The sequence below is a fragment of the Schistocerca nitens genome, chromosome 2 (assembly GCF_023898315.1).
Source record: "Schistocerca nitens isolate TAMUIC-IGC-003100 chromosome 2, iqSchNite1.1, whole genome shotgun sequence".
In the NCBI taxonomy this organism is placed as follows: domain Eukaryota; kingdom Metazoa; phylum Arthropoda; class Insecta; order Orthoptera; family Acrididae; genus Schistocerca; species Schistocerca nitens.
Genome location: NC_064615.1, coordinates 1,164,642,898 through 1,164,669,856, shown reverse-complemented (window position 1 = coordinate 1,164,669,856; position 26,959 = coordinate 1,164,642,898). Strand labels below are relative to the sequence as shown.

At 39.2% G+C, this 26,959-nt stretch overlaps 1 protein-coding gene across 2 annotated transcripts in view; it reads right to left on the bottom strand.

Annotated features, from left to right (window-relative positions):
- LOC126237508 (acetyl-CoA acetyltransferase, mitochondrial) overlaps positions 1 to 26,959 on the bottom strand; it is a 118,389-nt gene that overhangs the window by 16,412 nt on the left and 75,018 nt on the right. For both annotated transcript variants that reach the window (XM_049947668.1, XM_049947667.1), the window contains exons 5-8: positions 14,980 to 15,184; positions 12,052 to 12,137; positions 9,833 to 10,021; positions 9,377 to 9,534 (exon numbers count right to left, since the gene is read on the bottom strand). In XM_049947668.1, coding sequence (XP_049803625.1) covers positions 9,377 to 9,534; positions 9,833 to 10,021; positions 12,052 to 12,137; positions 14,980 to 15,184 — 638 coding nt within the window. The remainder of the gene's footprint in view (positions 1 to 9,376; positions 9,535 to 9,832; positions 10,022 to 12,051; positions 12,138 to 14,979; positions 15,185 to 26,959) is intronic.

Genomic DNA, 26,959 nt, shown 5'->3' with positions numbered 1-26,959 from the left:
GATCATGAAGATATCATCAATGAACCCCTGAACCACATCAGGAGTTTGGGGTTTTGGGAAGCTAGGAATGTTTCCTACAGATAGCTCATAAACAGAGTGGCATAGGAGGGTGTCAGCTAGGTGCCCATGACTGTGCTGCACATGTGTTTATATATCTTCCCTTCAAAGAAGAAGTAGCTGTGGGATAGGATAAAGTTAGTTTTGTGTATGAGGAATGAGGTAGTGGATTTGGAGTCTGAAGGATGTTGTGGAAGGTTGTGTTCAATTGTGGCTAGACCATGGGCATGAGGGATGTTGGTGTATAAGTAAATTGCATCAAGAGTGACCAACAGGGAACCAGGAAGTAAAGGGTTAGGATTGATGGAGAGTCAGTGAAGGATGTGGTTGGTATCGTTGACGTGGGAGATCAGATTACGGGCAACTGGTTGGAGGTGTCTGTTAATGAGGCTTGAAATCCTTTTAGCAGGGAGCACAATAACCAGTTCAGTGGGGCACCCAAGGTTGTTAGGTTTGCCAGTTTTGGGCAGCATGCAGAAGGTGGATGTGCACAGATAAGGCCTTAAGCAGGGATTGGAGGTTATGTTGGATTTCAGGGATGGTATCACTGTGGCAGAGCTTATGGGTGAATGAGTCAGACAATTATCAGAGACTTTCCATCAGGTATTCACTGCAACTCATGTCCTTGAAAGACCCAGATGCATGACCTGCCGAATACACCCACCATGTGCTTCCTATTCCAGTCGTGTCACAGGCTTATCTTACCCCCATCAAATGTCGGCTCACCTGTGAAAGCAGCTATGTCTTATGTAAGCTCTGCTGCAACCACTATATATCTTTTTATATTGGTGTGACTACCAACCAGATGTCCACTAGGATGAACAGCCATCACCAAACTGTGGCCAAGAGGAAAGTAAACCACACTGTGGCACAACATGCAGCTGAATATTACATGCTTGTTTGCAATGGCTGCTTCAGAACTAGGGACATCAGGATCCATCCCAATATCACCAGCATTTCTGAAATGCACAGATGGACATTATCCTTACAACACATTCTCTGCTGCTGAAATTAACCTGACCTCAACCTGGGGTAAACTACTGTCCCCACACCCTCCATCCATCACTTCCCACTCCCTCTGTCCTATCACCTCCTCCATTTTCACATGCCGTCACTCTCATTATGTGCCGACCACATGTATCTTTCCCCCTCCCCTGCTCATCACCTTCCTCACCCCCCCCCCCCCCCCCAAATACACGCTATACCTCCCAACACTGCACTGGCAGTCTTGTCAGGCTGACATTTGTTTTGTTTTGTTTTGTTTTAGGTTGCAAAAACAACAAGGGTAATAAGTGCCCAACGGAGGTCCTGAACTAAAGATTAAATGTACTTCACCATATGGGTACGACATGTAAAAAGTAAAACGCGGCCAACAGCCTGCACATCATTTGCTAAAATGGCCGATAACTCAGACGGCAAATAAAAATAAGAATGTTGTTGTTGTGGTCTTCAGTCCAGAGACTGGTTTGATGCAGCTCTCCATGCTACTCTGTCCTGTGCAAGCAACATCTCCAAATAACTACAGCAACCTACATCCTTCTGAATCTGCTTAGTGTATTCACCTCTTGGTCTCCCTCTATGATTTTTACCCTCCACACTGCACTTCCAATACTAAACTGGTGATCCCTTGATACCTCAGAACATGACCTACCAACCAATCCCTTCTTCTTGTCAAGTTGTGCCACAAATTCCTCTTCTCCCCAATTCTATTCAGTCTTCTTCTTCTTTCTTGGCACTACAGCTCATGATGAGCCTTGGCGTCTTCCTCACTTTCCTTCTATTTCTCTCGGTCCTTTACCAATACTCTCCAGTTTCTATAGCCCATCTTCTTAAGATCTTGGATTGCTGCATCTTTCCATCTGGCTCTTGGTCGACCATGTCCTCTCTGCCCTCCTGGCTTTCCCTGTAATATTCTTTTTGGTACTTCTGTAACATTCATGCGAGCCACATGTCCCGCCCACCTCAGTCTGGATGATTTCCACTATCCTCCAGATGGGTTGGTCTTTATATATGATATACAACTAATGGTTGTATCTCCTCCTCCATCTTCCTCTTTCACAAATTGGGCTGATAATTATTCTAAGTACTTTTCTTTCAAATGCATCCAGTGTTAATATCTTTAGCTGTTAATGTCCAGGCTTCAGAGGCTTATGTAAGCATCTGGTCATGTAAGTGATTTATAGACAGTCAATTTAGTGGTATGAGTCAGGAGCCTTGAGGATAGAAGTCTTGTTAGGGCAAAATAGGCTCTATTGGCTAGTATTAATCTCTGCTTAATTTCATATAAGGTATCATTTAGATGCATAACTGTCGAGCCCAGGTACTTGAAATGTTCAACTCTATCAAATGTATAATTGCCCATTTTTATTGCATTTGGCATCTTTTCTCTATGTGCTTTTCCAGCTGCCATATATTTTGTTTCTTGTTCATTAATAATTAACCCCATGTTCCTACTAGCCTGTTCGAGAGCTGTAAATGTCTCTTCCATTGCTTTTTGAGTTCTTGCTATTATATCTATGTCATCCGCATAAGCCAGTATCTGCACTGATTTATAGAAGATCGTTCCACTATCAGAAGATTTGCGTTTCTCATCACCTTCTCCAGGGCAGCATTAAAGAGAAGACATGCCAATGCATCCCCTTGTCACACTCCGTTTTTATTATTCAATGTATTGGCACCATTCCTCCTATTCTTACACTACCTTGTGTTTCACTCATTGTCATTTTCACCAGCCTTACCAACTTACTCGAGATTCCCAGTTCATCTAGAGCTTGATATAACTACTCTCTATTTATGCTATCATAAGCTGCTTTAAAATCTATAAAGAGGTCATGCATGCCAACCCCGTATTTGTTTGTTTTTCCAGGATTTGTCTTAAGGTGAATATTTGATCTATAGTTGACTTCCTGGGAAGGAATCCGCATTGGTATGGCCCCATCTCCCTCTGTATGATTGGGAGTATTCTGTCGAATAGTATATTAGAGAATATTTTATATCCCAAATTAAGTAGTGTGATCCCTCTGTAATTGCCACACTCCATCTTATCTCCTTTCTTATATATGGGACATATGATACCCTCTTTCCACTGTTGGGGAATTTTCTCCTCTTCTCGTATTCTGGTGACCATTCTCAGAAGGCTTCGTTCCAGCTCTCTGCCTTCAATTTCTTCATGGCAGTTTTCACTACTTCTGTATTTGGTGGGGTAGTGTTGTCTGGATCCTCTTCCCCATTCGTTTCTGTTGGATTCCCTGGTATAGTTATTCTAGGGTTGAGGAACTATCAAAATACCTGCACCATCTTTCGCATATTCCCTTCTCTTCACTTATTATAATATTCCCTGTCTCATCTTTTATTAAGCTTGTTTTACTACCAAAAGGCTTCTGCGCCGCATTCACCTTTCTATAGAATTTTCTCATTGCATTTTTGCTTCTCATGAGCTCAATTTCTTTGACACTTGCTTTCATCCACTGTCTCTTTTTTTTCTTTGGCGAGTCCTGTTTTCAATCCTCTGTTTTTCTTCTACTATCCTCCTTGTACAGTGTGATCACAGTGTCTTTCTATATGCTTTGTTCTTTTCTTCAGTTACTATTTCGCATTCAGTATCAAACCATGATGGTCTTACTTGTCTCGTCCCAATTCCAAGTATCTCTCTTGGCAATGACTCCATCATCTTTTTTATCGCTTCCCACTGATCTTCGATATTGTTATATTCTCCAACATTTTCCAAAATCCAAATTATCTTCTCCTGATACTGCTCTCTAACTTTCACTAATTCTAAAGTTGTAATATTACATTTCTGTGCCCTGCGTCTGACTGCTTTCGCTGTGTTAGACATCCTTGCCCTCACCCGTGCCCATACCAGAAAATGATCTGTATCTATGTTTGGGCCTCGGGGACTCCTCACGTCCAGTAGGTCCAATTTGTGTCTGAAATCTATCGACGCATGGTCGATCTGGTTTATTGTGTTTCCATCCAGTGATTTCCATGTTCCCTTATGCATTTCTTTATGTGGGAAAAGTGTTGATCCTATTACCATATTTCTAGATGCTGCGAACAGTATAAGCCTCATTCCGTTCTCATTACGTGTTGCATGTTTGCTGTGGGGGCCAATTATTGGTCTATAAATCTGTTCTTTTCCCACCTGAGCATTTAGGTCTCCAGCTGTTATTTTAATATCATGCCCTGGGCACTCATCATATACTCTTTCCCAAGATTCATAGAATACTTCTTTCTCTTCTTCTTTGGATACTTCTGCTGATGCATGGGGATTAATTATGGAATGGTTAAAGAATTTCCCCTTTATCTTGAGTGTTGATAATCTTGGACTAATGGGTGTAAACCCCATTACCAAATGCTTTAATTGATGGTGTACAACAAATCCTCTCCTCAGCTCATGATTTCTTTCACTGCAGCTATAGAATATATTTGCCTCTTTCTTCTCTAAAACTCCACGCCCTGTCCATCTAATTTCTAGTAGTGCTATTATACTTTGCTTCAGATTCATTATTTGATCCAGCATTACTTTCAGTGCTCCTGGTCAATATAGGGATCTCACATTCCAATTACCAATATATAGATCTGATCTATGCCTTATATTTCTCTTCTTCCTTATTTTCCCTGCTTCATCTCCCAGTACCTACTGCAACCTACATCCTTCTGAATTTGCTTAGTGTATTCATCTCTTTGTCTCCCTCTATGATTTTTACCCTCCACGCTGCCCTCCAATAATGAATTGGTGATCCTTTGATGCCTCAGAACTTGTCCTACCAACCGATCCCTTCTTCTAGTCAAGTTGTGCCACAAATTTCTCTTCTCCCCAATTCTATGCAGTATCTCCTCATTAGTTACGTGATCTATCCATCTAATCTTCAGCATTCTTCTGTAGCACCAAACTGTGAAAGACTCTCTATTCTCTTCTTGTCTCAACTATTTATTGTCAATTTTTCACTACCATACATGGCCTTACTCTATACAAATATTTTCAGAAGAGACTTCCTCACTCATAAATCTATACTCAATGTGAACAAATTTCTCTTCTTCAGAAACGCTTTCTTGCCATTGCCAGTCTACATTTTATATCCTCTTTACTTTGGCCATCATCAGTTACTTGCTCCCCAAATAGTAAAACTCATCTACCACTTTAAATGTCTCATTTCCTAGTCTAATTCCCTCAGTATCACCTGATTTAATTCGATTACATTCCATTACCTTCGTTTTGCTTTTATTGATGTTCATTTTATATCTTCCTTTCAAGACCATTCTGTTCCTCTTCCAGGTCCTTTGCTGTCTCTGACAGAATTACAATGTCATTAGCAAACCTCAAAATTTTTATTTCTTCTCCATGGATTTTAATTCCTACTCCAAATTTTTCTTCTGTTTCCTTTACTGCTTGATAAATATACAGATTGAATAACATCAGGAAGAGGTTACAACCCTGTCTCATTCCCTTCCCAACCACTGCTTCCCTTTCATGCCCCTCGACTCTCATAAATGCTATCTGGTTTCTGTACAAATTGTAAATAGTCTTCGCTCCCTGTATTTTACCCCTGCCACCCTCAGAATTTGAGAGCGAGTATTCCAGTCAATATTGTCAAAAGCTTTCTTTTAAGTCTACAAATGTCAGAAACTTAAGTCTATCTGCTAAGGCAAGTCGTAGGGTCAGTATTGTCTCACGTGTTCCAATATTTCTATGGAATCCAAACTGACCTTCCCTGAGGTCAACTTCTACCAGTTTTTCCTTTCAACTGTAAAGAATTGATGTTAGTATTTTGCACCAGTGACTTATTAAGCTGATAGTTCGGTAATTTGCACACCTGTCAGTGCCTGCTTTCTTTGGGATTGGAATTATTATATTCTTCCTGATGTCTAAGGGTATTTCACCTGTCTCACACATCTTGCTCACCAGGTGGAGGAATTTGGTCTGGGCTGGCTCTCCCACAGCTACCAGTAGTTCTAATGGAATGTTGTCTACTTCCGGGGCCTTGTCTCGACTTAGGTCTTTCAGTGCTCTGTCAAATTCTTCAAGCAGTATCATATTTCCCATTTCATCTTTATCTACATCCTCTTACATTTCCATATTTCCCTCAAGTACATTGCCTTTGTATAGACCCTCTATATACTCCTTCCACCTTTCTGCTTTCCCTACTTTGCTTGGATCTGGTTTCCCATCTGAGCTCTTGATATTCATAGAAATGGTTTTCATTTCTCCAATGGTCTCTTTAATTTTCCTGTAATCAGTATCTATCTTACTCCTAGTGATGTATGCCTCTACATCCTTATATTTGACCTCTAGCCATCCCTGCTAAGCCATTTTACCCTTGCTGTCAATCTCATTTTTGAGGGATTTGTATTCCTCCTTACCTGCTTCATTTACTGCATTTTTATATTTTTTCCTTTCATCAATTAAATTCAAAATCTCTTCCGTTACCCAAGGATTTCTACTAGCCTTTGTCTTTTTACCTAATTGATCCTCTGATGCCTTCACTATTTGATCTCTCAAAGCTATCCATAGTTCTTCCACTGAATTTCTTTCCCCCGTTCTTGTTAATTGTTACATAATGCTCTCTCTGAAACTCTCCACAACTTCTGGTTCTTTCAGTTTATCCACGTCCCATCTCCTTAAATTCTCACCTTTTTTTCAGTTTCTTGAGTTTTAATCAACAGTTCATAATGAACAGATAGTGGTCAGAGTCCACATCTGCCCCTAGAAATGTCTTACAATTTAAAACCTGGTTCCTACATCACTGTCTTGACATTATATAATCTATCTGAAACCTTTCAGTGTCTCCAGGTCTCTTCCATGTATACAATCTTCTTTCATGATTCTTAAATGAAGTGTTATCTATGATTAAGTTATGCTCTGTGCAAAATTCTACCAGAGAGCTTCGTCTTTCATTCCTTACTCCCACTCTATATTCACCTACTACTTTTCCTTTTCCTACTATCGAATTCCAGTCCCCCGTGACTATTAAATTTTTGTCTCCGTTTCACTATCTGAATAATTTCTTTTATCTCATCACATATTTCTTCAATCTCTTCGTCATTTGTGGAGCTAGTTGGCATATCAACTTGTACTACTGTGGTAGGTGTGAGCTTCATATCTATCTTGGCTACAATAATGCATTCACTATACTGTTCATAGTAGCTCGCACATGCTTCTATTTTTTTATTCATTATTAAACCTACTCCTGCATTACCCCTTTTTGATTTTGTATTTGTAACCGTACATTCACTTCACCAGAAGTCTTGTTCGTCCTGCCACCGAACTTCACTAATTCCCACTATATCTAACTTTAACCTATCCATTTCCCTTTTTAATTTTTCTAACCTACCTCCCCACTTAAGGTATCTGACATTCCTTGCTTTGATCCATAAAACGCCAGTTTTCTTTGTCCTGATAATGAAGTCTTCCTGAGTAGCCCCCGCCCGGAGATCCGAATGGGGGACTATTTTACCTCCGGAATATTTTACACAAGAGGACACCATCACCATTTAACCACACAGTAAAGCTGCACGCCCTCGGGAAAAATTATGGTTATAGTTTCCCCTTGCTTTCAGCTGTTCACAGTACCAGCACAGCAAGGCCGTTTTGGTCAATGTTACAAGGCCAGATCTGTCTATCATCCCGACTGTTGCCCCTGCATGTCCGAAAGAACAGATACCATCAGTGACCATGCAGCTCGTTAGAATGAAATTACAATGAAATGAACACTCTTAGCTGCTTAGAGGCGTTGACATATGTCAACGGGGACAGATGAAAATGTGTGCCCCGACCGGGACTTGAACCCGGGATCTCCTGCTTACATGGCAGACACTCTATCCATCTGAGCTACTGAGGACACAGAGGATAGTGCGACTGCAGGGATTTATCTCTGGCATGCCTCCCGTAAAACCCAACATTGTCAATGTATTGTCCCGCACTACATTCGTAGTGCCTTCGCCCATTATACTCACTACTCGCGGCGTGTTGCATGTCCGAAAGAACAGATACCATCTTAGTATATATATATCGTTAAGGCTCACCGGCCACTTGACGATCTTCTTCTTCTGTGTGAATGCACAAACACTGCCTGAACTCTTACGGGAATCGGCAATGCGCTGTGAGCAGCTGTAAGTCCTCTTTGTTGGATCGAAGGCCACAAATGTTACATTGGAGGAGAGTCATGATAAGGAAAAAATGAAGGGGTGTCACCTCAGCAGCTCCCAAGTGCCAGCCTTGGGAAATTCACTGCTACAGGGCACAGAGGCAGGCGGATCCTGCTCCATGAGTACTACAGAGATGTCGGCATTTTCCTTCTGTTGGTCTGCGGAGTGCACGGCAGAAAAATGGTTGGGGGTGCGCACTGGCAAGAAAGAGGTCGGTTGGGGGGAGGGTATCAAGTGGTGACACAGTCGAAGTGGATCTGTTATGCATCAAGCATGTGGGCTGGCCTTCAGAAGTGCACAGGGAGGAAGAATAAAAAGAGGAACCTCAAACACTGAAGCAGAACCTCAAACACTGAAGCAGAGGAAAGATAAGAGAAGGGTAATCAAAAACCAAAAAAGAAAGAAAGAAGGAACGAACGAAAGACAGTGGAGATACTGTTCCGATATCAGCAACTGAATATGCAGAACACATTTGCAACAACATCCCAGACATGTTCCCCAAGGGAGAGGAAAAAAAAAAATAGCAAGCAGATAGACACACAGCATGGAAGTGAAAAGATGTTGCAAAGGCTGGGGTCCATGGCAGCCAAGCATGAACCTATCAAAGGGCGGTGAGCCCCATGGGAGGAGGGGGGGGGGGGGGGGGGGCAGGTGGCCATGTTGTCCCTGCATGCCCCGCCAGACTGCATCTCCCCCCCCCCCCCATCCTTACCGTGCTTTCCCTCTGCCTTCCCCACCCACTCCAGATTGCTATTCACTTGACAGCAGTGACACTCCAGTCAGCTGCAGTGGTAGCAGTCATGGTTGCATGAGGTGTGTTTGCTTGTGTGTGTGTGTGTGTGTGTGTGTGTGTGTGTGTGTGTGAAGGATTAGGCCAAAAGCTATAATGTGTAATTGACTGTTCATCATCATGAGTATTATGAGCAAATGATGTTTATTTATTACATTGAGCTGAGTAAAATACTGCAAATAATTTACAGTACCGGAAATTTAAACAACAAGTTTCCAGAGAGCAGGAACAGTTTTCGTAATGAAAATATTAGTACCACAAAGACGTCCGAGGTACAAACTTGAAGACAGTACACAATGTGTTACTTCTTCACATAAGCATTATCTATGCAGAATACAGAACAACTATTAATGTCACTTGTACTAAAAACAGATTAACACATACCCTATAGGATGACCCAAGCTCACTGCTCCACCATGCACATTGACCTTACTTGGATCAAGGTCTAATATCTTGATGTTAGCTAGAACAACAACACTGAATGCCTCATTTATTTCCCAAAGGGCAATGTCATCTTTTTTCACACCACTAGTCTCCAGCAACTGAAATGGAAACATCTTTTTTAACCAACCATTTACAAAAAAAAAAAAATAAGTAGATTCATTAATGTATTACAGTGTGCTCGACATTGAATATGTAACAATCAGAAAACATAAAATAATTCCTTTATTTATTTCTTCACTACTGTGAAGGAAGACCTTACAGAAATGGAATGGGTAATAGAATACATCATCAACAAAGCCAGCTGTAAGTAATGTATAGTCTCTATCATATATATTCTTGTAACTTTAATCTAAACTACAAAAACATTCATTAATTGTGAGCAATGTGGAAAAGTACCTTTGGAATAGCAAAAGCGGGTGCAATTGGAAAATCTATAGGTTCTGTTGCTGCATCCTTAAAAGCAACCACTCTTGCTAGTGGTTTACAGCCAAATTTTTTCAGAGCAGATTCTGTCATGAGGACACATGCTGCTGCTCCGTCATTTAGTGTAGATGCATTTCCAGCAGTTACTGTGCCATTCTCTTTCTGAAAAGTAAAAAATAAAATAAATACCAAAATATTTATACCTCCCATACACAGTTATTATTCATATCTATTCATATCACAAGTGAAATATGTATTTTACATTCCATCCACCCTGATACTGAAATATTACTGTGGTAACCAGTCAAAGTCAAATATGAATCAAGACATGTCAAAATCATCCAATTTAGCTTTTGTCACAATGTATATTCCCACATATAATATAATGGATACAGCCACATACTTTTCTTGAACATAAGCAGAAAACACACCAGCATAAAGAGACTTTTAAAAAATGTTCTGCATATTCCAGCTCACACAAACTAGACCTTAACTCAACTGATAATATTCACTGCATTAAGTAATAGTTGTAATAATTCAAATGCTCACATGCTTTCACAATAAAGAAGAAAAACAAAATAATTAATGTCCACAAACAGGGTGCCACCTGGTCTGATTGTAATGCCATCTGACATATTTATACAAAGCAGTTACAAACCAGTACATTTAAATTAGTATGATGCTCAAGGACATTTTAATAAGGAGAAGAGTGCATGATGTCAGTCAGCCATCCAGAGGTCCTTATGAAAGACTTATTGAAATCAAAATGTCAACACTATGAATTAATGTTGGATATCTTTAGCAGAGTTAACTCACATGCATATGTGGTGGTTTGACCATGAAGCAGTCATTTTTAGTGCTGATGGTAGAAGAAATTTTAACCACAATTGTTTGGATGGCAAGGGGAGGAGAGCTGATTGTGTGAAATTCAAGACTACCAGACTTGGTACCAGTGTCATGGATTCAGTTTCAAACATTGCTGCAGTGTCTTAGAAATCATAAAGTGAGAGCACCGGACACTTTAAATGGCGATTCACCTGTTGGATAACGACATTACACCTGACAGTCCCCTTCATGCTATTCAAGAGGAGCTGTTATGTGCTAGCACTGGGACTCAAACTTTTACTGCTCTCATCATCATAAAAAAAAAAAAAGAAAAAACAATCATGATACCACAGAGCCACTACAGTCACCTGCACTCGACAGATACACTGAAAACAAGTCTCATACACCATGTGGAAAGTGCCCAATGTGTGTGGAAGAAGAAAACTTTCCAATCAGGCAGCTGAAATTACCTCTGAGGGTCTCCCTGCCAACAATGCCACATGATTCTTTCCTTTTTATACTGTATAAACACAAATTTCAAAACTTTTTTTTTTTATTATCAGCATATCACTGATTCTATAAGATAAGCAATCCTGCCCTGTCACAAATATTTAGGAGACTAACTGCAGTTTCACCTGATATATCAATCTGACGCGCATGCTCACAAATAAGCTGGAAGATTTCAATATTATGGGAAAGCTGCATGTAAGTAAATCTGTCTTCAATCTGAAGGGTAGTTTCAACACCACAGTTCTTATAACCTTCACACAAACTTAATCAGGTTTTGGGGGACCTACAATTAGATGTAGCCCCTGAATCGCGGCTGAACTCAACATTTCTCACTTATAGAAATCACTTCAGAAGTGAAAGAAGTGGTAAAGTGACGGAACAAAAACCCCTAGGGTCAACTGACAATCAAACCACCAGGCCTTTGGAATAATAGCCAGGCATGTAGCCCAGTGAGCACCACAAACATGCTTCTAGAGCTGGCACTTCTAACAACATAAGAGGGGAAAACCACTTCAGTGGGCAGTTTTAAATTAATAATAGAATGACAATGTTCAATTCCACATGAAGAGGAAATAAATATGTTTAATAATGCTGAATGGTCCACACTAAAGCAGATGAAGGATTCTTTAATATCATAACACAGCTGAGGGACAGCCCTCAGGAACATAAATTCTTTTTGCTCCTAAACTGATTTTCTTCTAGAAGCAAACATGGTTAAATGACAAAAGTGTAAGGCCTGAAGAACTGAAAGTAACCTGGGACATTTAGAGAACAGAATACCAGCATTTAAGCAACACTTTTTATATATCAAGTGGCATTACTACAGAGAGGAAGAACAAATTTAATGAATGCCTTACCTGAAATGCTGGTTTAAGTTTTGTAAACTTATCAAAGTCGACCCTTCTGAATTCTTCATCTTCAGAAACAACTAGGTCTGGCTTCCCTGCAAGAGTACAAAAATATAAAAAACAGTAAAATACAAATGCAATGCCAATACTATACAGGATGTATGTTTTAACTTGAGACAAGTAAATATCTCTAAATTGACATGGCATACAAAAAGAATGTTTAAGGTGAAAAGTTAATATTAGTAACTGGGACATCAGTCAGTGCTACAACTGGCCACCTCCTAACCACCCTTTCTATATGGGGTGCGGTCAACTCTGTATTTTCAAATGGGAAGCCCCCCCCCCTCCTTTTCCCCTATTATTGTATATTTGGTTTCTATGCCAAAAACTATGTATGGTTTATTCAGACCATTGCTTCCGATTCATGCTAGCTGGTGCTGTAATCGACAAATATCAAGTGTGCCTGTTTTTGCAATCAACACATTTGATTCCACATTTCATACAATGTAAATGTCAGCCTTGGTGTTCTAATGGTTGATATTTATGTTTGAAATTTACTTTAATGTTGCAAATTTAAGTGTACAGTACAATACAGTTAGCCATTTCAATGTCTGGTTAGAAACTACATTTAGTGTGGTGCAGGAATAACAACCTGGATATAATATTTTTCTGTTCCCACTGAGATGCTTGATATCTCTGAGTCCCCTTGCCTCTCACCATTGAGGTGGTTGATTTCAGTGAGTATCCATGGCAGATGTGCCTGTTACTATAATGTCATGGACATTTTATTCTATTACAATGGTTATGGTTTGTATTCCACCAATGGCCAAAACAGCCACCACGAGTGTTATGGCAGTTGGATGGAAAAATACACATACAGGAATTAGTCATCCTGATGGCAGGTTTTGAGGGTAGCCACCAAAATCATGCATTCTGATGGTTTGGGGACTTGCCATAATCAACCTCATAGGGAACAGATAACTATGTTACCATGCAAGTAGCTCATCTGCCAGATGTGTAAATGTCTTGGCATATTATTTGTACTGTACAATCATATCTACAACACTTGAAAACCAGTATCAACTATTAGAACACAAAATATCACATTTACATCATAATGCAAACGAAAGCTCCAAAACTAGCTGCAATGAAGTAACATATTTTTATTATTTCACACGACAGGTGTGTTTTGGCTTATTGCCATTATCAATGGATGTCTAGTTGGAATTGACAACCATATCGCACTTGTAGCAATTTTTTGTCAAGTAGTGGTAAGTATAATATTTTTTGTAATTACAGAACATAAAAAAATATGTTTTTGACAGATATTTTGACATTCCACATGTGCTATATGCTATACATGTATATAGTATTATGCTAAAGAACTGTCAAAATACTGAAATGCCAAAATATCTGCCAAAAACTTAATTTTTACATTTCATAACTACAAAAAATATTATACTTAAGAGAGAAAAAAATTACTACAGATGCCATATGGCTGTCACTTCCAACTAGATGTCACTTGATAATGACAATAAGCCTAAATAGGCCTATCCTGCAAAACATTAAAAATATATTACCTTACTGCAGCCAGTTTTGAAGCTTTCATTTTCATTGTGTCTTATAATGACATACTATGCTGCAGGCCCTACACAATGTAAAATTTACATTGTAAATGAAACGTAGAACCACATGTGTTGGTTCTTAGTTGCAAAAACAGGAACATCTATCAAGAATGGGAAACAATGGTTTGAGTGAACCATACATATTTTTTGGTGTAGAATCCAAATATGCAATAAAAGTGGGGAATTCCCATATGAAAATACAAAGTTGACCTTGCCCATGCAGGAGCAGTGGTCAGGAGGATGCCAGTTTTAGCGCAGGTAGATATCCCCTTTACTAATATCAACTTTGACCTCAAAACTTTTTTTGTGCGATGTGTCATTTTCGAGATATTTAGTTGTCTCAGGTTCTATTTTCTTCTTTATTCCCTTATTTCACAATTAATATTTAGCTATCATATATTTACAATTTTGTGATAACCTAAAATCTAAAATTTAGAGCAAGAAACAAAACTTTAAATATAACACAGTCAGGTCTACCAGGACATGTGGGTGAGGCAGAAAATGTGTGCATACACAGAGGGAGGGGAGGAAGGAAGTAGTAGGGAATCTTAAGAAAAACAATGAAAAACTGAAGAGGAATTACTATTTTTGAAAGCCACAAGCTGTAGTAAAATTAGTACTTATCACAGCACACTCAAAAGGCAATGGAGGCAACGTGGGACAATGTCAATCAGTCCCTCCAGTCAGAGACTATAGTTGCTTAAAATCAGTGACTGGAAGTTCTTAATAGTTCATATGTTGAATGACTGTAGCTTATCTAATAACAACAAACTTTTACATAGCAGGCCAACATCCAGTGTTTCTTCGGGTATAGCTGACGAAAGAATCACTTGCTCTTGTCATTAGCTCCTTCACAGAAAACTTCAGGAAATTATATAGAAACTACTTTTTGGTTACAAAATTAAGATTTCACTAATATGATACAGCACAGTTTCTTTAATCTGTGGAATTACAAGTGGTAGGTCAAAGCTTGGCTAATTACAACTGCTATGTCACATCCTGGCTGAAAACATAAAAAAGTAGAACTTTTTTATCTTTCCATGGAACCTAAAACAGAAGAAAAATGTCATCGACTGCTTTTCTCTACTCACTTCTTAACCAGCTATTATCAATATTGGTTCTAAATATCCAGCTTAGAACTCCCCCTTATGATTTCTATGGACAGGGCAGTCTGTGAGGTGTACTTTTTCAAACTATACATTCACAGCCGTCAGTTGCACCTTCACATATTTCCTGTCTATGCTCTTTTAATACCTAAATAATTGGACCATTGTGTCAACTAATTGCAGACATGTGAAAGTTAAATACTCACCTTTCTTCTGCGGTACACTAACAGGTACCAATTCATCTTTGTACGCCCCTGTTTTGTATGCCTCTGCACTTTTCTTGTAGCTGTTTAATGCATATTGGTCTTGATCTTCACGAGAAAACCCATAATTCTTAGCTGTATTTTCAGCACAGTTTCCCATATGGATGTGATGGTAAACATCAAGCAGTCCGTCAAAAACAACACCGTCCTGCAAGAGGAGAAACATGTAACTTTTGAAACAGACTGAAGTATTGACAAAATACAATAGGAATAAACAAATACCACTTAATGCAGTACGATATACTTACAAGAATGACAACATTTGTACCTTACTCCTAATTATTGTTTAGTAAAAGCCTTCAACAAAACAGTCACAATACCATTAGTTCTACATTTAACTCTTGAATGTTGCACAACTAGGTATTCAAAAATAAATATTGCAGTCGTTTTTTAAATTACACAGGATACTGGTAATGATCACTTTCAATATTTCTTAACATCCCGATTGGAACTCTTTCATATATTTTACTTTTTTAAGAATGTGGCATATCCTTATACCTTAAACTCACTAGTTCACTATGTTATAAAACATGAATTTCCCTATCATCTATATCGTTTTGATGGTGATATATTGCTGATTTCTAGTTCAACTCCTGCTACCTTAAGTATTACTCAATTTTCATCATGAATTTATATTATTTCTTCAAAATATACCAATTATAATAATTGCTAATTGCCAAATTCACCAGCCTATTACTGGCTGAGCCTCCAAAATGGGGGGAAGGAGGAATTAGGTAGCCTGGAACAGGTAGATTTTGCTGACGGATGATTGGCCTTTAACTCTGAAATGGAAGGAAATTTAAATGAATCACAAAGTCCACTTGTTTAAAATGTTTCAAACACACCTGCATTCAGACCTTGTAGTGATGAATCCTTTGCCGATATGCTTTGAAAATGGTGGAAAATGATATATATGATGGTCACGAAAAGCTGAATAATTTGTACCTAATTACAGTACCTCATAAATGAAATTTTGTTTTGTGGCTACACTACAGGATATAGGACATAGAAGAAAGAAAGATAGAATGAGTGAAAGGAGTGCAAGAAGGAATGGTTTAGGTTTAATATCTTGTTGATATTAAAGTTATATGAATTATGAGCTCTGTTAGATAATTAGAAGTACAAACAATGAGCCTAAATGTGCTATATTAGGTAGCACACAGACACCATTCATTTTCCAAGTAAATATGAACGAATATTAGACTTACATTGATACTGTGGGTGAACAGTTAACATTATCCTGCACATACTTTTTATTTATTTTTATTTATTTATTTCGTGTTCCATAGATCCATATGGGAACATATCCCTGGACATAGAACAAGTCAAGGTTTTTACAGATTATTGTTTTGTGCACAGATGCACTGATCTTATCATTAGATTAAAGAAACTGTGAAGTTCAGCATATACCCTTACATATGAGTTAAGATACAGGACATCTGAAAGAATATACAGTCATACATAAATTTGGGTAGTGTATTAAGTTACACTGTACTTACAGAGTATGATTAATCAATTGTAGAGGTCACACAGTAAGGTCTAAGCACAAACAAGAGATTCTATGCATTTTTGCTAAGAAATTCATCAATACTGTAACAAGATTCATCTAAAAGGAACTGCTTCAGATTTTCTTTAAACTTGGGCATGTTTCCAACCAGTTCTTTAATGTGCAGTGGGAGGGCATTAAAAATCTTGGTGCCACTGTATAATACCCCCTTCTGGACCATGCTTTTCATTTTTAGCTCATAATGGATATCCAGTTTCCTTCGGGTGTTATAACTGTGGTATGAGCTATTGATTTTGAATAAGTTGCTATTTTTTGAAACAAAGCACATCAGGGAAAAAATATATTGGGCAGGTGTTGTAAGGATTTGTAGAGCTCTAAACAGATCTCTGCACGAGTGCCTAGGATATACTCCACACATAATTCTTATTGCTCGCTTCTGTGCATGGAACCCTTTTTTTGCTATTGGTTGATTTCTCCAAAATATTATACCATAGGCCATAAGTTGGTGAAAACAGCCAAAACATGCAGTTTTTATTGTGCTCATTTCCCTAGTGTCTGAAATTATTCTTAAGGCAAACGTTGCTGAGCTTAGCCTTTTGCACAGATCTTTAATATGGTGGTGCCACTTCATTTTGCTATCTATATGCAGACACAAGAATTTGGAGGACTCAACCTTCAAAATCTCGTGCTTACCCATTTTTAGGTTAATTTCATTAGTAACATTTGTGTTAGAAGAGAAATGAATGTAATTGGTCTTTTTTAGGTTGAATGTAAGGCCATTGGTTTCAAACCAGTTTGTCAAATCTGCAAAAGCTTTATTTGCAGCCTCATTTGACACATTCCCTGAGAGATTATTAACTGATAAAGTGGTGTCGTCAGCAAACATGAGTATTTTCCCATATTCTGTACATAGTGCTAAGTAATTTATAAATATTAGAAAGAGCAGTGGGTCCAATACTGAGCCTTGAGGTACTCCTGCAGTAATGGAGCCCCATTCTGAAGATACCTGGCCACCATGCAGTCCTTCCTTGATTATTTCTACTTTCTACCACACAGATAGGATTCAAGCCACGTGCCTACGGTTCCACCCATTCCTAGGGTCTTGGCTTTACTCAAGAGAATAAGGTGACACACTGTCAAAAGCTTTTGACAGGTCACAAAATATTCCAACCATCATCATATTATTATTTATGGCTTCCATAACATTGTCAGCAAAGGCATGTATTGCATCCACAGTTGATACCCCTTTCCGAAAGCCAAACTGGCTACTGCTGAGGATATTATATTTACTAAGATGCTCAACCATTCTGCTATGCATCAATTTCTCTAGTACCTTGGAGAAAACTGAGAGTAATGAAATTGGTCGATAGTTTGTAGCCTCAGTCTTTTCTCCCTTTTTATAAATTGGTCGTATAAGCCCATATTTTAGCCTGTCGGGAAAAACACCTTCTTCCAATGACGTATTACTAATATGGCAGAGGACTGTACTTATTTCTTTACAACAGTATTTCAGTAACTTGCTGGAAATGTTGTCAACTCCAGCAGAATTTTTACATTTTAAAGACATAATTATTTTTCCTAATTCTATCACTGTAGTTTTTAGAAGATGTGTCTCATCTATTTTGTTAGTTAAGGTATTATGCAAGTATTCTGTAGTTTTCTTTACAGAACCCTGGCATCCCATTTGGTTGGTGACTGTTAGGAAATGATTGTTAAAGATATTAGCCACCATTTCGGGAGCATCCACCGAAAGGCTCCAAGTTCTTAAGCTAATCACTTCTTTGGCAGATAGGCTTTTCCCAGTCTCGCTTTTAACATATTTCCATGTGGTTTTCATTTTGTTATTTGATTTGTCAATTTCCTTTTTTAGATACATACTTTTAGATTTCTGGATCACCTTCCTTAATATCTTAGAGTACACTTTATATTGCCCCATCACTGCAGTATTGTTAGACTGTCTGGCTGAGGCATACAATTCTCATTTTGTTTTACATGAAATTTTTATGCCCTGGGTAATCCATGGCATAAATGCAGGGTTACATTGATTTTCTCTGACTCTTATTTGGAAACACCTCCTCAAAAAGATTTGATATTAAATTAATAAATACATTAAATTTTGTGTTGACATCTGCTGAGTTGAATACTTCAGACCAGTCAACTAACTGTAGCTTCTGCCTGTATGTCTCCATTGTTTCTTTATTTATTGGTCTCACATTTTTCCAGATAGCTTTTGGTTTTCTGTTAAGATTTAAATGGGGGATTGTCAGAAGTATAGCATCACAGTCTGACAATTGGATAAGAAGAGGCTAAGATGCAGAGATCAATGGAAAATTTTAAAAAATTTAACTAAAGGGCATTTTTGTTTGCATTAATTGTTCTTCCTGGTACTATTGACCACTGTGTTGTCATCTGGAAGAGAAATTTTGATTCAAATTCTTCACCTTTTTTCTTTGATTTTTCAATGAAATGATGAAGATAAAGCACACATTAATCAGCTTCAGCATACTGAATGAGAATGAGCTCATCCAGCCAGTTTAGAAGAACCTATTTTTGAAGATGATATCTTAAACACAATACAACCTGGCTCATTCCCATTCACACCCTACTGTCACACATGAAAGTAAGAGTAATCTAGGAGAATCCTTTAAGAAGCCAGGGAACATACTCCAAACCTCTGAGTTGCTGACTCTTTACTGCTTTAGTCAGTAACCCTTTTTTTCTCATACTGTGCCACAAATCAGACTAATTAATGACATCTTGATATAATTTTAATTCATAAATAAAGATGACCAAAGAACAGTTTTACTGTAGTGTCAGTCTTCAAATCCAACAATTAGTATTACAGTTGAAAGGAAACTTAAGGCTCAGAATACACTCACTTTTTTGTAAGTTTCTCCAATAGAGAGAGACTGGTATTGACATTTCAGTTATCATCCTAAACATATTTTTCACCTGAAGTGTATCCTCATGCTGAAGCATTCCAAATGCCTGTGCCTGACACTGGTATCCCTTCTGCTTGAGCTATGACAAGTAAGAAATTTTGTCTAACAGCAGTTATAATTAATACATCCATGTGAATAAGCTTTATTAATAGTGTATGGTACTTCAGTTACAGACACAACTGAACTTTCTCTGTTGAATGCAAACAACATGGCAATGCAGTAACAGTACCTTCACAATGAAAGATACTTACTGCTGAGATTTGTGCTACAGTCAGCATTTGTGAGAAGATGGAAGAGCCTTCATTGCAATGATTTGTGCAGATTATTATTAGTAACAAATTTCAAAATTTTTCCAGAAGATCCTTAACTACAACCTGAATGGGACAGACAGATATTGGAAGATGTTGGAAAAGATGGGACTTTTGTTTGAGAGTTTGGAACATCAATAGCTTAATCCTTGAAAGAAAGAAACAAAGAAGTAGTATCCAACTTGAAAATGGAAAATAGTTTTGACTTGTTGATGAAAATAATTTCTAAAAATAGAATGGAGAAGGGAATTTAGCTTTTTATCGTAACATATTAAACAAATTAATGAAACCAAAGATGAAATTACTCTTAACCCAGATTATGAAAGTATCTTTCCCTTAATCATGGAAAATATATATGCTGAGCATCATCCCCGATATCCAGTCCATTGCATGCATAATAAGTTTTGAATTAATATGGATCTATCCAACAGAGAAACTATATTTTTTAGATACGGACAAAATTTTAATTTCATATAAAATATAATACGCAAAGAATAATTATGTTGCAGTTATAAACAATAAAAGTATGATCAGTCTGTTATTAAATTACATAAAAATCCATTGAACTTTGGAACCATGATTTACCTGAGTATTATAAGATAACATTTTTCTTTTTTTCTTCAGAAGCTTTTAGAAAAAATTTTATCTTTCACATATTCTGAATAATCAAAACTACAAACTATTTACTGATAGAAAGAACCTGCCTACAAAAGTTAATCATCGTCACTGGTATTAGTATCTCCATTTGTAAGCCCACTGGCATTTCTTTCTTTCCATCACTCCTCCCATAGTATATTGTCATCTGAGCCATCCATAGCATTGGATTATGCAGCACTCTTTGACTACTTTTATAACAGATTCACTTGAGATTCTGACCCAGGCAGTAAGGGCCCACTGGCTCAGCATGAATGTTGAGTGTTTCTTTAACTTCCCCCTGTAGCATGGGCACTGTCTCCAAGAAGTCACTCAACTGTTACATGTGAGCTTTAAAAGGTCTGTTCTCAACAATATCCATTACTTGAAGTTGTAAGGTCATGCTGCACAAAATTATTACCATGAATGTGTGGTACTTTGGTGTCAGATCCTTAACTTCCTGGCTGTAGTGTTCCCTGAAAGAAGTGAGCACCAATGTTTTCCTTCTGTTTAGGAAAGAGCTTGGTATTCTGCTCCAAACAACCTTCAATCAATCTAGCATCAAGTCATTTGTCATCAACCTCTTTGTTGGCTTCTAACTATAAGTCTTGCAGGCAGTTTTTGTTTCAGTATCTTTTTCCTGCAAAGTATGCCATATGGATGGAACCTCCTTCCATCTGCTAGTGCGCCCAGTATTACTGTTATTCTGGACTTTCCACTGCCAGAACTTACCGTATTTACTCGAATCTAAGCCGCACCTAAAAAATGAGACTCGAAATAAAGGAAAAAAAAAATTTCCCGAATCTAAGCCGCACCTGAAATTTGAGACTCTAAATTCAAGGAGAGAGAAAAGTTTTAGGCCGTACTTCCAAATCGAAACAAAGTTGGTCCATTGTAATATGAAACACAATTTGGGTCGAATGAATGATGATACACCTACAGTAGTTTGGTTCGAGTCGTAAGCTTAGCAGTTAAGCTTTACCAGGTAACCCTTGCTATGCGTCAGGCGCTCCGTCCGTATTTATACGGGTACCCTTCCTTTTTCACGTGCTTCGTCTGGTTTGAATCGATTGCTTATTTTGCTTTGATCTGATAAGTGCCGTTTTCTTTGTTATAGATGTTTATGTCACTCTAAGCTGAAAATGCATTACGGTACTGTGTCATGCATTGTTTGTCGCATTCTTATAGTGTGTGTTTACGGCCTGTCGCCGCTCGCAGCATGGCTTGCTTTTGTGCGCGCTACAGCCGCTTTTTTTTTTTTAAAAAAGAGAGAGAGAGAGAGAGAGAGAGAGAGAGAGAGGAATCGCCTCATTAGCAAAACAATGGCAAGAGACTGCTATTTGTTGTTACTTACACTGCTGCTTTCTTTGATAATGATCAACAAGAACCAAATAGTAGACTGCGTATGATAGAACATATTCTGAACAAGAGTTGGGCAAAAATTTTTCTCCGTTTGAAAATCTTTGCGGCCGCTTCTTTAGTACATCAAATTCTGCACAGAAATGAGAGTCATGTTAGATTTAAAAATTTAGTCAATTGTCGTGTTTCATTTCTGACTGTATCACTAATACGCATAAGAATAATACGAATATAAACATGTCATGATATGTATATTCTTCCGCGTTTGCTGTTGTCTCACTCTAGTTTCGTAGTTTATTAGGCAGACAGGATTTAAATGAGATAGCAGCAAACATGAAAGAATACATGGCAATATGTTTATGTTCGTATTATTCTTATGGTGAAGAGAATACTGTATGTGATTCACATTTCATCAGGTTCCTATTAGCAACCATCTCTTCTCACAGGTAGGAAAAAATTCAGGACGTAGAGTTGGCCATATTGCCAGTCGGATTTTCGTAGTACATTGAAATTCTGCTACATTCGAAGATGAACAACACGGAATTTGTATTTACTTCGTTGGATAATGAATGAAAATGTAGTGGTTGAAACTAGGGGCGGAGAAAAAAAAAGGCTCGTCTTTCACCTTTTTTTAAATTTATTTACTGACGCAGAGGTTTTGGCGCCAGTATTTATCTTTATGCCTACAAAGCATGCCTGTGTAGCAGTACATATATTCGATGGCAGAAGTTAGTTGTGGCGGCACCTACCAACATTTTTCAGAACTTCCGCTTGCTTTGCACTCGATTCTAAGCCGCAGGCGGTTATTTGGATTACAAAAACCGGAAAAAAAGTGCGGCTTAGATACGAGTAATTACGGTACAGGAACACTATTAATACCCTTCACATCAACAGTAACATTTGATAACATATATGGCAATAGCAAAGTTCTGTAGATTGATTATACGATACTCATCTTATGGTTCAAATGGCTCTGAGCACTATGGGAGATAACATCTGAGGTCATCAGTCCCCTAGAACTTAGAACTACTTAAACCTAACTAACTAAAGGACATCACACACATCCATGCTCGAGGCAGGATTCGAACCTGCGACCGTAGTGGGCGCACGGTTCCAGACTGAAACGCTTAGAACCACTTGGCCACACCAGCCGGCTCTCATCTTATGCCAAGGGAAATTGCTGAGCAAGCATTTTTCTGCGTTTTAATGTAAGATGTAAGCCCAACCCTCCTCCTCCTCCTCCTCCTCCTTCTTCTTCTTCTTCTTCTTCTTATCAAAATTATTCTTCTGTTCCAGTTTGAATGATTTATTGAGTAATTGGGAAGCCTTCACTGCATATCTCTTGCATGTACTGAAAAACATGGTACTCCAATTCATGAAACATTTCCCATTTTGGTCCCCTCATTATCTGCAATTCTTTAATTTGTTCTTCATCTGACACCGCCTACAAAAATTCACTTATGCGGTCTCAAATTTTCCTTCCTGCTGCAGAGTTGTTTGTAGCCTCTGCCTCATGATTCACCATTAACTTTAAATTAGCATTCTATTTTCTGCATGAACCAGCTGTGAACTCATAGATCCATGTTTCTCAACAGAGTCACAGCTGTCATCATCAACCATTATCAGTTGCTACAATTTACTATTCTTACTGCATTTACAATATAAGGAAACTGAATGACAACAATACATTGTCCTCTCAGTTCTCTACAGCTGAATCAGCAGAAATCTTACAACCTCTGATTAACACAGCAACCAGGCTTGAAAAATAACAGTATGGCAGAGCAGTATCAACTTTGGCATCTTCACTGAAGCTCACATTTTATTTCATGTGCTGCATTTCGTATTCTGTGTGAACATATTTCCATTAGCATTAATTTGTATGCTGTGCTAAATTCTACATTGGGCCACCTTCAGTGACGATGATGTCTATCTAACACACACAGACTGACAATGTGACAACTGTGTGTTGTCAAGGACATGACAGTTTCATTTAATCAATGAGAGGTGAGACAAAGAGGCAATGTATTTCCACATATAAGTAGCAATGAAATTTATAATCCCTGTAGTCACAAATATTTTTCTGTTTCTTCTCAATATGTTGTAATTTCTGGGGTTTTGGTTACTGTGGGACCTGAGGACACAGCTGTTTTTTCCAAATATATATAAGCAGATTTAGTATCGATACTGATGAGATAATGTAACAATATTCCTTTGTCTCTTGCTTGTCTGCTCATTGCTCTTTCATTTGCTGCAAAGAACCAGACTATGACACACCCCCTTTTGTTCGTATCATACCTCATGGCAAGCACTGACATCATTGCTGTGCAAAACATGTAAGCATGCCACTAGCTTCTAAGTAGACTTTCACTGTCTCCTGCAAAATCTATACATTATCTGTCCAATTTTAAAGTCAAATCAGTTCAGACTACAAATGGATTCAGGCAGTTTAAATGTGGCAGATGTTCATGAAAAGCCAAGGTTGGCAGTATGATGCAAGCAGCTCACCACTCTTTCTCACATTTGTCTTAGTTCTCAACCAGTCTAGTGTCACTGTACTCCCTCTAAGCCATCCAAAATATTCCAAATAAATCTGCATGTCACCCCAGTTGCCAAACATTGTATTAAAATGTTAACCTAAGCAGCAATAATGTAATCAACAAACGTAAGAAGATCCTGCATTTTTCTAATGCCAAATTTGGGATAAAACCTCATCTTATAACCAGATAAATCTGGGAATTTAAAAAAGGAACTGATATAATGAAACAGCCAACTGGAATGCCCCAAACTTGCAGTATGTCTAACTACACATGCCTTAGACAATATCCATGCAATCTGGTTTCAAAGAAAGATGATGAGACTTACCAAACAAAAGCGCTGGCAGGTCGATAGACACACAAACAAACACAAATATACACACAAAATTCAAGCTTTCGCAACAAACTGTTGCCTCATCAGGAAAGAGGGAAGGAGAGGGAAAGACGAAAGGATGTGGGTTTTAAGGGAGAGGGTAAGGAGTCATTCCAATCCCGGGAGCGGAAAGACTTACCTTAGGGGGAAAAAAGGACAGGTATACACTCGCACACACACACACATATCCATCCACACATACAGACACAAGCAGACATATTTAAAGACAAAGAGTTTGGGCAGAGATGTCAGTCGAGGTGGAAGAGTAGAGGCAAAGAAGTTGTTGAGAGACAGGTGAGGTATGAGTGGCGGCAACTTGAAATTAGCGGAGATTGAGGCCTGGCGGATAACGAGAAGAGAGGATATACTGAAGGGCAAGTTCCCATCTCCGGAGTTCGGATAGGTTGGTGTTGGTGGGAAGTATCCAGATAACCCGGACGGTGTAACACTGTGCCAAGATGTGCTGGCTGTGCACCAAGGCATGTTTAGCCACAGGGTGATCCTCATTACCAACAAACACTGTCTGCCTGTGTCCATTCATGCGAATGGACAGTTTGTTGCTGGTCATTCCCACATAGAATGCATCACAGTGTAGGCAGGTCAGTTGGTAAATCACGTGGGTGCTTTCACACGTGGCTCTGCCTTTGATCGTGTACACCTTCCGGGTTACAGGACTGGAGTAGGTGGTGGTGGGAGGGTGCATGGGACAGGTTTTGCACCGGGGGCGGTTACAAGGATAGGAGCCAGAGGGTAGGGAAGGTGGTTTGGGGATTTCATAGGGATGAACTAACAGGTTACGAAGGTTAGGTGGACGGCGGAAAGACACTCTTGGCGGAGTGGGGAGGATTTCATGAAGGATGGATCTCATTTCAGGGCAGGATTTGAGGAAGTCGTATCCCTGCTGGAGAGCCACATTCAGAGTCTGGTCCAGTCCCGGAAAGTATCCTGTCACAAGTGGGGCACTTTTGTGGTTCTTCTGTGGGGGATTCTGGGTTTGAGGGGATGAGGAAGTGGCTCTGGTTATTTGCTTCTGTACCAGGCCGGGAGGGTAGTTGCGGGATGAGAAAGCTGTTGTCAGGTTGTTGGTGTAATGTTTCAGGGATTCCGGACTGGAGCAGATTCGTTTGCCACGAAGACCTAGGCTGTAGGGAAGGGACCGTTTGATGTGGAATGGGTGGCAGCTGTCATAATGGAGGTACTGTTGCTTGTTGGTGGGTTTGATGTGGACGGACGTGTGAAGTTGGCCATTGGACAGGTGGAGGTCAACGTCAAGGAAAGTGGCATGGGATTTGGAGTAGGACCAGGTGAATCTGATGGAACCAAAGGAGTTGAGGTTGGAGAGGAAATTCTGGAGTTCTTCTTCACTGTGAGTCCAGATCATGAAGATGTCATCAATAAATCTGTACCAAACTTTGGGTTGGCAGACCTGGGTAACCAAGAAGGCTTCCTCTAAGCGACCCATGAATAGGTTGGCGTACGAGGGGGCCATCCTGGTACCCATGGCTGTTCCCTTTAATTGTTGGTATGTCTGGCCTTCAAAAGTGAAGAAGTTGTGGGTCAGGATGAAGCTGGTTAAGGTAATGAGGAAAGAGGTTTTAGGTAGGGTGGCAGGTGATCGGCGTGAAAGGAAATGCTCCATCGCAGCGAGGCCCTGGACGTGCGGAATATTTGTGTATAAGGAAGTGGCATCAATGGTTACAAGGATGGTTTCCGGGGGTAACAGATTGGGTAAGGATTCCAGGCGTTCAAGGAAGTGGTTGGTGTCTTTGATGAAGGATGGGAGACTGCATGTAATGGGTTGAAGGTGTTGATCTACGTAGGCAGAGATACGTTCTGTGGGGGCTTGGTAACCAGCTACAATGGGGCGGCCGGGATGATTGGGTTTGTGGATTTTAGGAAGAAGGTAGAAGGTTGGGGTGCGGGGTGTCGGTGGGGTCAGGAGGTTGATGGAGTCAGGTGAAAGGTTTTGCAGGGGGCCTAAGGTTCTGAGGATTCCTTGAAGCTCCGCCTGGACATCGGGAATGGGGTTACCTTGGCAAACTTTGTATGTGGTGTTGTCTGAAAGCTGACGCAGTCCCTCAGCCACATACTCCCGACGATCAAGTACCACGGTCGTGGAACCCTTGTCCGCCGGAAGAATGACGATGGATCGGTCAGCCTTCAGATCACGGATAGCCTGGGCTTCAGCAGTGGTGATGTTGGGTGTAGGATTAAGGTTTTTTAAGAAGGATTGAGATGCAAGGCTGGAAGTCAGAAATTCCTGGAAG